Here is a 15,698-nt window from a genome sequence, read left to right as displayed (position 1 = left end):
CAATGTTATTACTGGGGACCACACTTCCCCTGGGGTCAGAGTAACTCCTGGAAGTAAGTCATTAACTCAAACAGGAGCAGTCATGCTGAGTACCTGAGACCTAATCTCTATTCTAGGAAAACTAAAAGGTCAAACTGGGAAAAACCTTAGTTGTACTCTAACAACTCTGTCTAAAATGCCCTTCTGAGAGGTGCTAAGTGGGATCCCTGGAATGGCAGTTTTGGTAAAGGTTTCTTCTTTCAGTGTTTAGAAATGCAAATAACCTATTATTATTTTTTTTTGACAAGTAATAATAAAAATATTTTTAAAGTAGTGGTATTTTTCTTTTTTTAAAATAAAGTTTATTTATTTTGAGGGGGAGAAAGAGAGAGCATGAGCGAGGTGGGGAGAGGGAGAGAGAGAATCCCAAGCAGGCCCTGCACTGTCAGGGCACAGCTTGATGCAGGGCTCGATCTCACGGAACCGTGAGATCATGACCTGAGCTGAGATCAAGAGTCGGGACACTTAACCAACTGAGCCACCCAGGCGCCCCCCGTGGTGGTGTTTTTCAAGGGGAGACTAGTCCTGTTCATGACTATTTTATAGGTTGAATGAATCATCCTTTTGATTGATTCATTTTAGAGCTGAAAAGTTTTAAAAGCAGACAAGTGATGATATGGCCCAAACAGTGATATGGCCCAAACACACAGGAAAAACACATGTGCTCTTGTTGGTGGCATTTAATTTGAAGAAGTGACTTTAAACTCTCTTTTGGGACTCGAGAGAGACAAAAGGGGATTATCAGAAACTGACAGTTCCTAGAACATATGCAAATGTCATGACAACACAACCTTTTTAGCTTAACAGTGCTGCTCTCCTTAAGGGAGAGACAAAGACAAAGACATTTGTCCTTTTCTCGACACCAATCCTCAGCAAGATAAATCATTCTGCTGATGAACTGGACCCAGTGACTAGGCTTCTGCATCAAGGGCACTTACGAACAATGTCAGGGGAAAAAAAGAAAACCTCACCTCGATTATGATCAGAGGAAGAGAAATGAGTGAGGGAAGAGAGAGCAAAAGGTTTCCTTGTCTTCACAAAAACTCAGTCCTCTCAGGTCAAGGGCACAGGCACAAGCCTCAGCCCCAAACCTGAGGGGATATGTGCATTCAGACAGGAACAGTTCCCATCCACCTTTCCTTTATAATTTCTTTTAGTGAAATTAAATCCTTTGGATATGTTTCTGTCTTTCTCCATTTTTCCCAGGCAGTAACGGAAGAGCAGGGGCCAGGCTAGCTAGTAGGATGAGGAAGTGACCACAGGGCATCTCTGCAGTTGGCACATGGAGCTTTGGGATCTATTTTCAAAACATGCCCTAACTAAAACCTCATGTGCTCCTTGCCAATCTCGCAGAGGCTGAATAAGCCACACGTGGCTCTGTGAAAAGGCCCCTCACCCTGTGTGGCATTTCTGCTGTCTGGTTGGGTTAACATCCCTGCTTTACTAGGGGCTCATATCCAGGGACGGCAGACGCGAACTGAGGGCACTGGCCTAATGAGGACCACGCTTCATTTCCTCCTGTGGTTTTCAGATAAGCAGCTCTGAAGAGGGACTTCTCACTGGGTTTGCTCACGCTGCTGCTCCCGAGGCAGGTCTGAGACCCAGGTAGCAGTCTCAGGTTGGTTCCTTGTCAATCAGGCAGACAGTGCCAGATCATGACACAGGCTCCCTCAGATCTTTGCAGGGGCCTCTCGTGTTACAGAGGGAAAGGGGAACGTGTGGGGCGCCTATTCCTTTCCCTCCTGAGCCACGCGAGTGTTACCCATGATGTGGCTGGTGTTGTTCCTGCTGTCTCCCAGCATCGGTTAAGAGGGTGGAACCTTGGGAATTTTTAATCTATAAAGCACTTTGCTTTCCGGGCGGGCAGAAACTGGTCCTCAACTCCAGTACTCCTCAAAATGACTTCTTGTCATTTGTGGGGAGTTCAGGAAGGGATAAGTTATGCAGTTATGTGTGACTGACTAGGGTGCTCCTGTGGTGACCCTGGGACCAGGATGGATGGTGAGCTGTCTGTCGCCTGCGATGCAGTGGACAAGGGATGGCCCCGGGCTCTCCTGTTGACAAGAGAAACCTAAAGGGTGCCTGGAGAGCACCTGTTACTGTGTGTCTGTCTAGTGTCAGTCAGTTTTGAAAGCGATTCTCCATTTTCTTTCACACTGACGGGGTGCAGTGTAAGAACGAGGGTGAGGAGTAGGGCATCCTTTCAAAGCAGATGGAGAAGGAGAAAGGAGGAGGAAGGGGGAGAACTGAAGTATCTCACGCTTTCATGCATTAGACTTAATATATTTTTTTTTTCCTAATCGGCTTGCCTCTGCTTGTTGAGTACTGATATTTAGATCAAATTTCAAATGCCTTCTAGGACAAACGTGGTTAATTTGGAATGACTCTCAAGCATCCTGCCTCTGTGGGTCGGGGAGGCAGTCACTTTACTGGGACCTTTAATCTGGGAGTGTGGGGCAGGTACAGTCCAGGTAAAGGACCGCAAGAGTGGACCACATGCTTGAATTTATGCGGGTTCCCTACCTCCTGGCCCCTGTCCTGCACAGGACACGACTCACTGTCTGCTTCCGAGAACGATCCGGATTCGTCGCTGGAGTTGGTTCCATAAGACTGCTCACATTTAATTTGGGGCCGGACTTGGTTGTACATTCCATCTCCCATCAGGCCTGGTTCCTGATGTTCTGTGGCAAGGAATCTGGCTCCCTGGGAACAGGGCGAGGAGGAGAACTCACAGAGAGGGAGGCTGCAGGGCGAGCCCCCACTCCCGTCCTCTGCGTAGGAATAGGAAGAACACGAGCTGGAGGTCCTGGTCCTGGTCTCCAAGGGGGGCGAGCGAGGGCAGACTTTGATTGGCACCGGGCAGCTAGTGTTGGGCCGTATCCTTCCCGGCAAATGGTCAGCCATCAGCCCACCGTGGGAGTAGGCCTGTGAGCTGGGGAGGGACTGGCCAGCCCCCACCCACAGACCCTTTGGCACCGGCTCAGAGAGGTCTTTGTCCAAACTGCTTACCCCAGAATATGAATGCACCGCAGTGCTCACTTGGTCACAAGCGCTCGAGGAGAAGATCACACTTCTCCGGTCCAGCTCTCCTTCCTGTTTACAGAGAGCCTCCAACCCGGGCCCCTTGAGGGGCGAGCCCATGGTGAAGTTGGACACGTCCTTCTGGCCCAGGTGGGGCTGTCCATAATTCCCCGGGAAAGGGGCGTAGTCAGTTTTAAGGTCACCCTGAGTGATCCCCTTGTCAAAAGGGCACGCTGAACTCCTGGCAAAGTGCTGCTGAGAGGTACCGGGCAGGCCAGACAACTCCACACTTTTTGTTATGAACAGAGACCTTAAGCAGGAGGGGGAGGACACACTCCCAGATCTCTCCAGGCAGGTGGCCCCGGCAGGGGGGGCGGGGGCAGGGGCAGGGCTGGGCTGTTTCGGGTCCATTTCTACGTCCCCCGCTCTGTCCTTGATGTCGGGCTCATCTCCGGACAGGCAGAGCGCGATGCTCTCTTCCTCGTTCTCTTCACTGGGCGGCTCACTTTTAATCTGCCCCATGGCAAGCCCCGGCTTGAGGCTACTGCCAGAGCTATCTTCACTGAATGTGCTTGCAAAACCTGAGGTACTGTGTGATGATGCATTATAGACATTCTTGGTACATGCAAGCTGGTATTTCTTGTATCTGGGGTACTGCCTTAACGCGTCCTTCTCAGAGCTCTCCTTGCTGTCCGGCGGCACATCAGACTCGGGCAGCAAAGCTTCTTCCTTCTCTGCTACTGGGATGGCAGCGGCCTCAAAGCTGATGGGATCTGGAAGCATCTGGTCCCTGGGGCAAGCCACCTTGGCCGTGTCCGAGTCCATCGTCTCCTCCTCTTCCTCCTCCTCCTCTCCCGCGGAGTTCTCACGGTCCTCGTGTGGGCGCGGGCACGCAGCGTCCTTTCGGCACACGAACAGGCCATCCTCGCTGTTCAGGAGCTGGGTCTGCAGGAAGCTGAAGCAGGAGTCCTCCAGGTTATGCATGCGCAGGAACTCGGCGCAGCGGATGACCTCGCGGATGTTTTCTCTGCTGAGTAATAGCTTGGCGGTGTAGGCAAACTGTAACAGCGGCCCGAAGCCCCTGGCCGTGACCTGCAAAACAAACAGGGAAATTGCCGACGTTACCATCAGCAGCGCTATTGTCCTGAATCCCTCAACTGAAGCAAGATAACCAGACAGTGCTAATGTCCCAGAATAAAGACTGCAAAGGAGCAGTTAATCTCGTACTGGGTCAGCAATGATTCTGCTTCCAATAATTAGTGCCTGTCTCGTGCACGCTTAGGCTCCACTTCATCACCTGGCACACAGAATTGAAAATCACCAGGGTCAAGTGGCTAAACAAGATGACAAGGGGTTCAGTGTTTACGCTAATGAAATATCCTGGCAAAAATGCACGGTAACAATGGGAAGCCTATTAATTTCCCTCCCCATCAGTCCTGTGGAGAGCCATTCTACATAAGTAAGGAGTGCTGTGACACTTGCTGATCACTTGAGCCAAAGAGAGCAACAGACATTCCTTGTCAGCTACAAAACTGGCAATATAGCCTGTTAAAAACCGAAAGTCTACAGGGGGTGAAGAATACTGTTCCCTCACTTAAAAAGTTAAAAAGTGGCATTAAAGCAGCTTCTGTCTTTCTCATTCATCATGGTTTCCGGCTGGGACTTTTCAGTCATCGTGTCATCCCTGATCATACAATGATACTAGAGATGATGAAAATCCAAAGCGGTGTTCTCAACAAGAACTCAACTCCTGGTCCATAAAGAATGGGGGTTACAGAACTAAACCAGCTGTCATTTAAATGGTTGAAGTTTGCTGAGTGGTACAGGACACGGGCTATTCCTTTCCTAATGATAAGCAGCAGCTTTGCCATGCAGCTGTCTCCTTTTCCCACAAATCTTCAGAGGCTCAATCTACTGTCAGGTGCTCCTGATTCTTTACATTTTATAGACTGAAAGTGTGCTATTTATGCACAGTTTTGCGTATGCACACACACCCATTGCAGAGATTGACTTTGACAATTAGAAATACATGGCCTAAGGCCAATTATTTTTTCAGATGGAAGTGGATGGAACTTGCTGGTGTTCAGGGAAGGCTTTCTCATGCTACATGTGAAACCTACATGCATCTCTAGATTCCTGCAAGTGCTGCTGGCCTCATAGGAAGGGGAGGCAGGTCTACGGATCATGTGTACAAATCAAATGAACACAGCAGCCATGGGATCCTTGCTGGAAGCTGTGGTAGCAGTAATTAAAAAAAAAATCTTGCGCTAGGGGCGCCTGGGTGGGCGCATTCGGTTGAGCATCTGACTTCAGCTCAGGTCATGATCTCACACTCATGAGTTCAAGCCCCACGTCGGGCTCTGTGCTGATAGCTCATAGCCTAGAGCCTGCTTTGAATTCTGTCTCCCTCTCTCTCTGCCCCTCCTCAGCTCTCACTCTGTCTCTCTCTCTAAGGAAAAAAATCTTGGCTAAGGGAATAAGTTGAATTGGCAAGCTGTGTAGCTGACTTCCGTGTGTACTGAATTCACTGCAGCACACAGAGCCAGAACTCTTATGGGAATTCAATCCGTTGTTCAATATTCAACTTGGACATCACCTTCTTTGGGAGCAGTCCCCAATGTGTTAGAACCAGTGATACCAGCCTCCCAGCCCCATTGCCAGAGTTAGAAAATGTCCTGGGTTGTCCAGCGCAGGACTGATTTTTATATGCTGCATTCTTTCCAGTAAGAGAAATTTCTTAGATATATAACTGAATGCGGTTTCATTACATTTTTTAAAAATGTCTATTTATTTTTAAGAGAGAGAGACAAAGTACAAGCAGGGGACGTGTAAAGGGGAAGGAAGACATAGAATTCGAAGGAGGCTCCAGCAGAGAGCCTGATGTGGGGGTCGAACTCACAAACCCCAAGATCAGAGCTGAGCCATGGTCGGATGCTTAATCAACTGAGCCACCCAGGCACTCTGAGAACTTAATTGTTAATAGTTTTGAAGCACTTGAAATAAAATTCTAAATTAAAAAAATCTGTCAGATAATGAGTCCCAAGATATTTTGTTAAACACACACACACACAAACAACAACAACAGCAAAAACATGACTGCTAGACCCACATTATAGTTGCACAAGGGCAATCATTGCCATCTCACTTTTATTATACTTAATTGGGTCTGTTTCTACCGTAAGACAGCAAGCTCCTTCAGATCAGGGATTGCTTCATTTCTCTTAATAACTCTGCATCTAATTAGGGTCTCTAACATAGTAAACACCTGGTAAAAGCTTGTATATTACTGGAATGTCATAAGTCTAGTTTTGCCCCTAACATACAATTACAGTGTACAGAGGGTAACAACACAGACTGTGCTGAGTGTTGTCTCAAATTACTTTTGGAGCAAGGCACTGTATAAACCAATAAATCACACCAACTAGCCAATTAAAGCTAGGCAACAGTCCTTATTTGCCCTGTCCTCTAGTACTACTATTGAGAAGGAGCTCATCTGACCTACCTTTGTGTCCTACTAAGCTGACATGGCAAAAGGTTCAGCAAATGTATCTACCAAATCTGTTTTATGTACTTTCCCCCTAGGAACCTTTCAAAGGGAGTGCAAGGCAAGGAAGTACATATTTAAAAGTAATCAAAGGGGCACCTGGGTGGATCAGTCGGTTAAGCATCTGACTTCGGCTCAGGTCATGATCTCATGGTTTGTGGGTTCCAGGCCCATGTCGGGCTCTGTGCTGACAGCCAGCTCAGAGCCTGGAGCCTATGTCAGATTCTGTGTCTCCCTCTCTCTCTGACCCTCCTCTGTTCATGCTGTCTGTCTGTCTCTCTCAGAAATAAATAAAAAACATAAAAAAAGTAACCAAAGGAGGCGATGAGAATGTCACATGACCCATTTCTTCACTGTAACATGACTTCACCACAAAGAGAAGAATGGCATGATCAAGGCAGAGTGGACCTCTCCATAAGGAAGCATTTTCTGCTCTGCTCCCAGGCAATTTGCCAGTTGCTGAATGGATAACACACAACTCGAGTTTTGGTAGGTGTGTTCAAAATATGGGAAATGGGGGAAACTCACATCAGTGTTATTTCTATCTTTTATACAGTCCTTCTCCCTTATTGCCATTTCTTTTTTATTTTGATGCCATTGATCTCAGTAAGTCCTGCTACTGTCCCCCACTATGGTTGCTTTTAAAGACAATTCCTAGAGAAACGAGGAACACCTTTAGGGATCATTAGATCAGTCCTGGTATCACCATCTGCCACATGGCTACAAGGAGCTGGAGAAAGCCACTTCATGCAGGGACAAGATGATGCTTAAATGTATGCATGGGACTGAGGATGCCAATGAGCACAGCCCCCACATCCCAAATCAGATCCTTTTGGGCTTACGAGACATAATGTGCTTGCAATGATCATCATATAGTCATAAAAGGTCATGATTAAAAACAGGATTGTAAACTGTCATTTAAGTTCAAGGTCAGAGGAAATGGTGGCTTCACCATGAAATTTCAAGAGTCCGTAACGAGCTCTTCCCCTACATGAGTTTAAATATTGTTTGTCATATTCAATTTTGCTAAATTTTACTCAGCTTCTGTGTGCAAGGCTTTGTCTAGTGAGTCAGAATTACCATCTACAAAGGACCTCCTAGTGTCCAGCACCAGGCTAGCTGGTTCTCATGATTCCCTGCAAGGCAGGCATGACTGCCTCTATTTTGTAGACAAGGAAACTGAGAAGCAGGGAGGCGAAGGAATTTGTTCAACGTCACAGAGCTGGGATTCCAACCCAAGTGCTATGAGGAATATGGATAAGTACAAGACTAGGCCCTGTGCTTAAGAAACCTACAATTTAGGGGCGCCTGGGTGGCTTAGTCGGTTGAGCGTCCGACTTTCGCTTAGGTCATGATCTCGCGGTTCGTGGGTTCGAGCCCCGCGTCGGGCTCTGTGCTGGCTGCCAGCTTGGAGCCTGGAGCCTGTTTCAGTCTGTGACTCCCTCTCTCTCTGACCCTCCCCTGCTCACGCTGTCTCTCTCTCTCTATCTCTCCTAGAAATAAATAAAACATAAAAAAAAAAAAGAAACCTACAATTTAGCTTTGTAGATCTGCCTTAACACTGGAAAGTTAATTATCATAAAACAACAGCAGTCAACAATGGAAAGGCTATCACAAGGTTACATGATTACTTGTCAACCGAGAAATCCCGACCAGTTAAGGAGAGAAGGTGACTGCTGAGGTCTGTGGGGATCCCCTGAAACACTCATAAGCAGGACACCTGGAGTGCAGTGAAACTGCCCTACATCCACTCTCGGTCAAGAGGTGCCTTGAGAGGCACCTGGGTGGTTCAGTCGGTTGGGCGTCCGACTTCGGCTCAGATCATGATCTCACGGTTTGTGGGTTTGAGCCCTGTGTCAGGCTCTGTGCTGACAGCTGAGAGCCTGGAGCCTGCTTCGGATTTTGTGTCTCCCTCTCTCTCTGCCCCTCCCCTGCTCACTCTCTGTCTCTCTCTCAAAAATAAACAAACATAAAGAAAAAAAAAAGAGTGGCTTCGATATGGGCACCTGGGTGGCTCAGTCAGTTAAGCGTCTGACTTCGGCTCAGGTCATGATCTCACTGTCTGTGAGTTCGAGCCTGGCGTCGGGCTTTGTGCTGACAGCTCAAAGCCTGGAGCTAGGTTCAGATTCTGTGTGTGTGTCTCTCTCTCTCTGCCCCTCCTCCACTTGCACACACACTCTCTCTCTAAGTAATAAATAAACATTAAACAAAAAATTAAAAACAAAATGAGTTGCTTTGATACAATGGGTACCTTCTGAACCGCCTGGTGTCCCTCCCAGGAACCCATCTTTGGCCCACTTCAGGCCAGCTGTAATAACTCCAAACACACAAAACAGAAAGCAGTGTTCATCACACATGCAGGCCAGTGTTAAAACACACAGAAGCTTTCGAAATATTGGTTTTAGCTTCCATCTTTGGTAGCTTGAACCATCTTCCCATTTTTAGGAATCATTTAAACTCACTGTACTCAGAAAGCAAATATCTAGGCACCAATGTAAAGCTCTATGTTTATGAAACATAGACTGTGATCTCAGTTATGAAACTCAGACTGTGATCACAAGTCTGCATTATTATTTACTTTATGTTTTTAACGAGTAAGGTTCTGATAATGGGAAAAAAATAAGAAAGGGTGGGAAGTGGAGAATCACACACAAAACTAACGACCCATAAAAATGTTATTTAAAAAGGTAATGATCATGAAGTTATTTAAAAAGGTAATGATCATGAAGTTAAAGTGGGATGAAGTGACTAGAAATAGCAAACTAGTTTAGGGACACCTGGGATAGCAGTCTTGCATTTTGAATGAAATATTTTGGTTGGATTATTTTGAAGGGTATTTTTCTACTACACTTAACTATGCAACTGCCTGGTCCCATACTGTAAACTCCAGTATAGATGACACTGGGTCACACTCTGGGGGAAGAATGGAATGTGCCATGTGGGACTAAGACCTACAAGAGGTCAGGAAGTGATACCCTTTTGTCCTCTGGTTGCTCCCAAGCATGTGATGACCTTCTCCAGCAGTTGGCACACACGAGGCAAGTGGCATTGACCTTTGAGTCTTTGAAACAAGGTCATACTACCAAACTCAGGTGGTATGGTGTGAGTCCACAGGAGGATAATGTGCTGAAAATGTGACCCACTGAAAGTGTGACCCTTAGCCTTTTGTTCCTATGGGTTCTGATGAATCCTCTCTGTGCTACTGATGGAAGGAGAAGGAGCTGATGGAAACTCAGGAGGCATAGGCACGTCCGGGCGCTGCTTGCAGAGGTTGCTCTCAGGATGTACCAGCCTGCTGCTGGACAGAGCTCCTGAACGGAAACATCCAACAGTTTCACTGCTCTGGATTACTACAGGGATCTGGCAGTTGGGCTTCAGGTATATATGGAAAACAGGGTTTGGGGATTTTTATGAGGCTTGGAGCAGCATTTTCTACCTAAGCCAGGTAGATCAAGGTCTTCTCAGTTGGTTCTGGCAGTATATACACATGGTTATAGCACTGAGCTCAGTTGCCAAAGGCTGATCAGATGAATGGGGAGATTCTGAACTGTTTTCTAGGAGAGGGACGGCACGCTTCTCAAGGCTGCTTAATGACAGCCTTACAAAACATGGAATCTTTTACCTTCAGCAACACCATGTATACTTTCCTCTGATGAGGCTGGATCTCTTACAGCAAGGCACTTGTGAAAGAAAACAGCACTAGTGGGGCGCCTGGGTGGGTCAGTCAATTAAGTGTCTTACTCTTGATCTCAGCTCAGGTCTTGATCTCAGGGTGATGAGTTCAAGACTTGTGTTGTGCTCCACGCTGTGCCTTCTTGGAAAAGGTGCTTTTACCTCAAATGTTGAAGGCTGAGGCTCAGTTTATCAGAATAAGTCAAAGAATGGCATGGCTCGCTCCCTCATCTCCTTCTGGCCCCTCCTTCAAAGCCAAAGCCACTTTAACTGCGAGGCCTTTCCTGGGCCTCTTTTCATGACTGCCCTCCTCTACTCCACCACTCAGACTAGCTACATCATGATTTTCAGGACTAGCACAGGGTCCTCCTGAGCACAGGGCCCTCTGCAATTGCACAGCTCGTGTGCCCATTGAATATGGGTCGGCCGACACACACACACACACACACACACCGTCCCCTGCAGTTGAAATAAGCTCCTGGTTTCACTGGGGAGGGCAGGGAGGGGATAGTATCCAAAGAGTGGAACTCCACCTGAGTTAAACCCTATAGGCTAGCTGGCATGCCTACTGGGGTCAGCAGCATAGGTAGCAGCAGGATCATAGATATCTTGGACTGAAATACATGGTCAGCCTACTAAGGCACTTTTTGATTGTTTTTTTTTAATGTTTTATTTATTTCTAGGAGAGAGAGAGAGAGAGAGAGAGAGAGAGCGTGAGCAGGGGAGGGTCAGAAAGAGAGGGAGTCCCAGACTCTGAAACAGGCTCCAGGCTCTGAGCTGGCTGTCAGCACAGAGCCCGCCGCGGGGCTCGAACCCACGAACCGCGAGATCATGACCTGAGCGAAAGTCGGACGCTTAACCGACTAAGCCACCCAGGCGCCGCTTGATTGTTTTTTAAAAAAAGGGAAATTAGGTAGGTTCAGTAAACAAAGACCTGACTTGAGTCCTCTCTTGTAAGACTCTGAGTCTCCCTCACTGATAGTTATGATCTCAGACTTGAGTGTCTTCACAGACTCAGACTTCCTGAAATTAATTCCTGGGAACTCTTGAGGAAGGATCCTACAATTACCTACATTTTCACTAGAACTATTCCTGTCATAAGGGTTTGCAGAAACATATATCTTATAGTTTTTCCTAAACACAAACTTTTTTTTAATTCGAAAAGCTTTCATGAAAGTTATTCAGAAACTGCTCAGCTCAGAACTAAATCTACTTATCTATCCATCCATCAATCTATCTCCATCTATGTGTTTTTAAAAAAAGTTTATTTACTTCTTTTGAGAGAGCAAGAGAGAGCAGGGGAAGGACAGAGAGAGGGAATCTCAAACAGGCTCCCCCATTGACAGTGTACAATCTGACATGTGGCTTGAACTTGCAAACCATGAGATCATGACTTGAGCTGAGATCAAGAGACATTTGCTTAATCGAAAGAACCACCCAGGTGCCCCATCTCCATCTGTATATTAAAGTAATATTACTTTAATACAAACAGGAAAATATATCTCTGATCAACTACTAACTTTGACTTCTATAATTACTTCTTCTATAGTCACTATAATGACTTCTATAATGAGTCTGACATTATAAACTCATACGCTGCTGCTTATTTTCTATTGTCCCTTGGCCTCATGCCAACTCTTTTTCTGTTCCCCTCTGTAATGCTATGTTTTTTTAGGCTTCTTTGGCTGGTTGGCTTATTATTGGACTCTGCCAATAGGGGGCACTGGTGGGATATCAGACGGTGGGAGGAAAGAAGCTGTGGTTCCTTTGGTTTCTTGTTTTCTTTCTTTCCTTCCATGGTGGTGTGTACTGAGGGAGGCTGCCTCCTCTACTCCCTGCTCCAGAGGCATCAGCTGCTTCTCCAGGCTTCTAGTCTCTTTTATCCCCTTCGGCCCTGGGAATGGTAGCTGCTTCCTATAATCATTAATCACTGAGTTAATTCTCCTTCCCCTTTCTGTTCTTCCAGTTTTCCAACACCTGTGTAACCAATTCCTTGTTTTATATCCCCTCTGTTTGAAACACCTGGCATGGTTTCTGTTTCCCTGACTCAATCCTCATCCACTTTACAGACAAGGAAGCCAAAAAAGGTGAAGCCCAGAAAGCCCAGAAAGGTGAAGGGATTTTCCCAAAGTCATACAGCTGGTCAGCCAGGGCTGAACTCAAGTATTCTGAGAGTTCAGTGTTCAACTCTCACGTTCCTTTCCTATCTGTTGCTGTTTCTCTGAAGTGAACAAGAAAAGAAATGGTATTTCATATGGAAAAACATTGCTATACATTTTGTTACACTATCTAAAATATTCAGTTGTATGTAGCTTATTCAAAGGAGTCATAGCCAACCTAGGCTATGAAGAAGGGTGAATATCACACGAGGTTCTATTGTCATTTACATTATTCAGATTCAGGGCCTAGACTTCTCTTGAAGAATGAAGACAATTGCTAAGTTCCTCTCCTGCCCAGTGAAACTCAGTAAATCCTAGGAAGCCATAGGAATTTGATAAAACTAGCAGGCTGTGCTTAGCATCAGTCCCCAGAATCTGGAAGATATCAGTGCAGGAATGCCTTTCTCATGGGGATCCATGTAGCACCAAAGCTTGGTTCCAAATTAGAAAGGCAACTGATAAAGTTGATGTTTAGAGAGAAAGTGTATGTCTCCTATCTGTGTCAGTCGGCTTAGAATCATCGTGGGGCTATGTAACAGCTGAAACTGCCCCGTAGGTATTTCTTTGGTTATCTTAGGGTTGATGAACAGCGAAGGGGAAACAAACATTCATTACTGTCTTTCCTTAGAACTGGGAACACCTTGACCCCGTGGAACCTTCATTTCAGCTGGGTGGTTTACCCTTTCTTCTCACCTCCATGTATGGCCTTAATTATTTTCTCATTCAGGTATACATGGATAGATTTCTCAGGTAAGTGACAGGCAAAATTTACATGTGATACAAATATAAGGTTCTGTATTCATACTTACCCTAAAAGTATACAATGAAAACAGGAAATCTCCCTTCTGAAAGATTACATAATGAAGTTCATGGAATAATTTACAAAAAACTGAATTTCAGTATAAGTGTAGATCCTAAAATAGCTATAAAGTAGTAGTAACTTTTTTACATTTTTCAAAGTGTAAAATGAAAGTGAAAAGCATCCCACTCACTGGTAACAAAGTAGTAAAACCTGCATCTAGGTTTATAGTTTCATTTGAAAAACTGCCTCCAGCAGAAAATTATTTTTTAAAAGGAGATTTTTAAAAAATTACCTAATTTCCATTTAAAATGATCCCTTCCCCATTCAGGAAACCAATGACCTTCCTAGACCAGAATTCTCTTGAGTCAAGGTTTGGTTTTACCTCCTCAACCGTTCTAGTCATTTCAAAACAACCATCAACCACTTGATCTTCAACCAGAAAACATAAAACAGTTTTTAAGTCTTCCAGTGGTGATAAGTTTAATTCCTCATCAGAGCCTTCTAATGGTTCTTCATATCAAGCCAAAATTCCCATCTGGGAAATCTAACCAGTTATGAGCACTGATACCCTCCTCACTGCTCTCCTTTGGACCATCTTGAGTTTGACCACATCCCCAGCAGAGTATCTGGACTGAGTAAATACTCCAGTCACTGGCAGAGAAGACAGAGCTGTTATTTCCCTCAATTTAGATCCTATTTTTGAGGAATGGTAAGATTTATTTCATTGTCACTTATTACTTATGGTGTTATGGTGTTACTGATAACTTGTGTCCATTTTACACTTGCAAAATTAATTTTTTTGACCCGAGGATATACTTGTCTAGATATTCAGATTTATTGTTCAGATAAATTGTTCCTATTATACAAATTGCATTCCAGTCAATTTTTAAAAGATCCACTTTCTTCCCTTTTTTGAAAATTATGTGATTTTCTGATCTCCAGACTTTTGATTCTTTCCTAGGTTCTGCAATTCTTCAAAGACTTTGACCATAACAAGATGTCTCATGTCATGTCTGATTTTTTTTTTTTTTTTTCTGTTGCTTGAGGGTTTTACTTCATTCACACTGGGAACTTGGGTATTTTTTCTTTTTCCTTTATTTCTCTTTTTCTTTCTTTCTCTTTCTCTTTCTTTTGAAGCAGATTCTTTAATTTTGAGAGAAAGAGAGAGACATAACAAGGGTGGGGGAGGTAGAAAGAGATAATCCCAAGCAAGCTCTGCACTGTCAGTGCAGAGCCCATTGTGGGGCTCAAACCCACAAACTGTGAGATCATGACCTGAGCCCAAATCAAGAGTCAGACACTCAACTGACTGAGCCACCGAGGTACCTCTTGGGTGTTTTCTAAATGTTCATTTACCTGGGGCTTACCTGCAGGTTTTTCTCATTTTTCCATCTCATAGACATTCTCTTTGAAACACAATATGGAGTAACTGTGGACCCTTTGCCATCCTCAATACTAAAATGGTCAGCCCCAAGGAGCAGCTATTGTTTTCCTTGCCATCTTATTCTAAACGGAAACATACACTTACTTTCCTTGTTAGTTTAAACCCACATGTCCATCAGGGGATGCATGGAAAACAAAAGATGGTGTACAAATACAATGGAGTATTGCACAGTCTTAAAAAGGAAAGAAAGCCTGTCATATACTACAGCATGGATAAACCTTGAGGTCATTGTGCTAAGTACAATAAGCCAGTCACAAAAAGACAAATACTGTATGATTCCACTTATACAAGGTAGCTAAGGTAGTAAAATTCATAGATACAAAAAATAGAGTGGTGGTTACCAGGGGCTGGGGTCATGCAGGAAAGGGGCGATTATTGTTTAATGGGTACAGAGTTTCAGATCTGCATGATGACAAGAGTTCTGGAGATGTGTTTGATAGCAATGTGAACATTTTTTTTTTTTAAAGTAAGGTAGATATTTGATGGACTTTAGTAGAGTTTACTTAAAAATGGTTAAGATGGCAAATTTCATGTTGGGGTTTCCTTTTATTTTAATAAAAGAAAGGTCTTGAAATATTTCAGGCTGTGCAGAATGTACTCTTTAACTATCCTGTTCTCTAAGATCATATCTCTTTCTTCTATGGATCCTCTCAGATGTACTCCCATCAATTCCTTTTACTTGGTCAGTAATAGGACCAAAATAGCAATTCTACTTTTGTACTCTCTACCTTCTGGAAGGTGAAACTGCCAATATGGCAAATCAATACTCAGGTATTCTTTTCTTAGAAAAGAACTCTGGTAACTATTCATATAGTTGAAGTTCTGCATCATGCGTCTCCTTTGCTCTAATTTTATAAACATGGAGTTCCTTCTCCCAGCCCTATGCCAACGTGATGTCCTTTGGCTTATTAGGTTACTAAGAAATTCTATTTATCACCCTGGCAATAATCTCCAACTCAATTTTTTAATTACTCCTGCTTCACCCATTGATGGATAGACATTGGAGACTATAAGCAT

The 15,698-nt window shown here is 44.7% G+C and overlaps 1 protein-coding gene across 4 annotated transcripts in view; it reads right to left on the bottom strand.

Moving 5' to 3' along the window:
- Positions 1–15,698, bottom strand: part of BACH2 (BACH transcriptional regulator 2) — a 354,923-nt gene that overhangs the window by 14,512 nt on the left and 324,713 nt on the right. For all 4 annotated transcript variants that reach the window (XM_077750247.1, XM_077750248.1, XM_077750249.1 and 1 more), the window contains one exon: positions 2,563–4,152. In XM_077750247.1, the coding sequence (XP_077606373.1) occupies positions 2,563–4,152 (1,590 nt within the window). The remainder of the gene's footprint in view (positions 1–2,562; positions 4,153–15,698) is intronic.

Source organism: Crocuta crocuta, unplaced genomic scaffold (assembly GCF_008692635.1).
Source record: "Crocuta crocuta isolate KB4526 unplaced genomic scaffold, BGI_CrCroc_1.0 scaffold9, whole genome shotgun sequence".
Classification (NCBI taxonomy): Eukaryota; Metazoa; Chordata; class Mammalia; order Carnivora; family Hyaenidae; genus Crocuta; species Crocuta crocuta.
The sequence above is the reverse complement of the archived record's forward strand: the minus strand, read 5'-3'. Positions and strand labels throughout refer to the sequence as shown.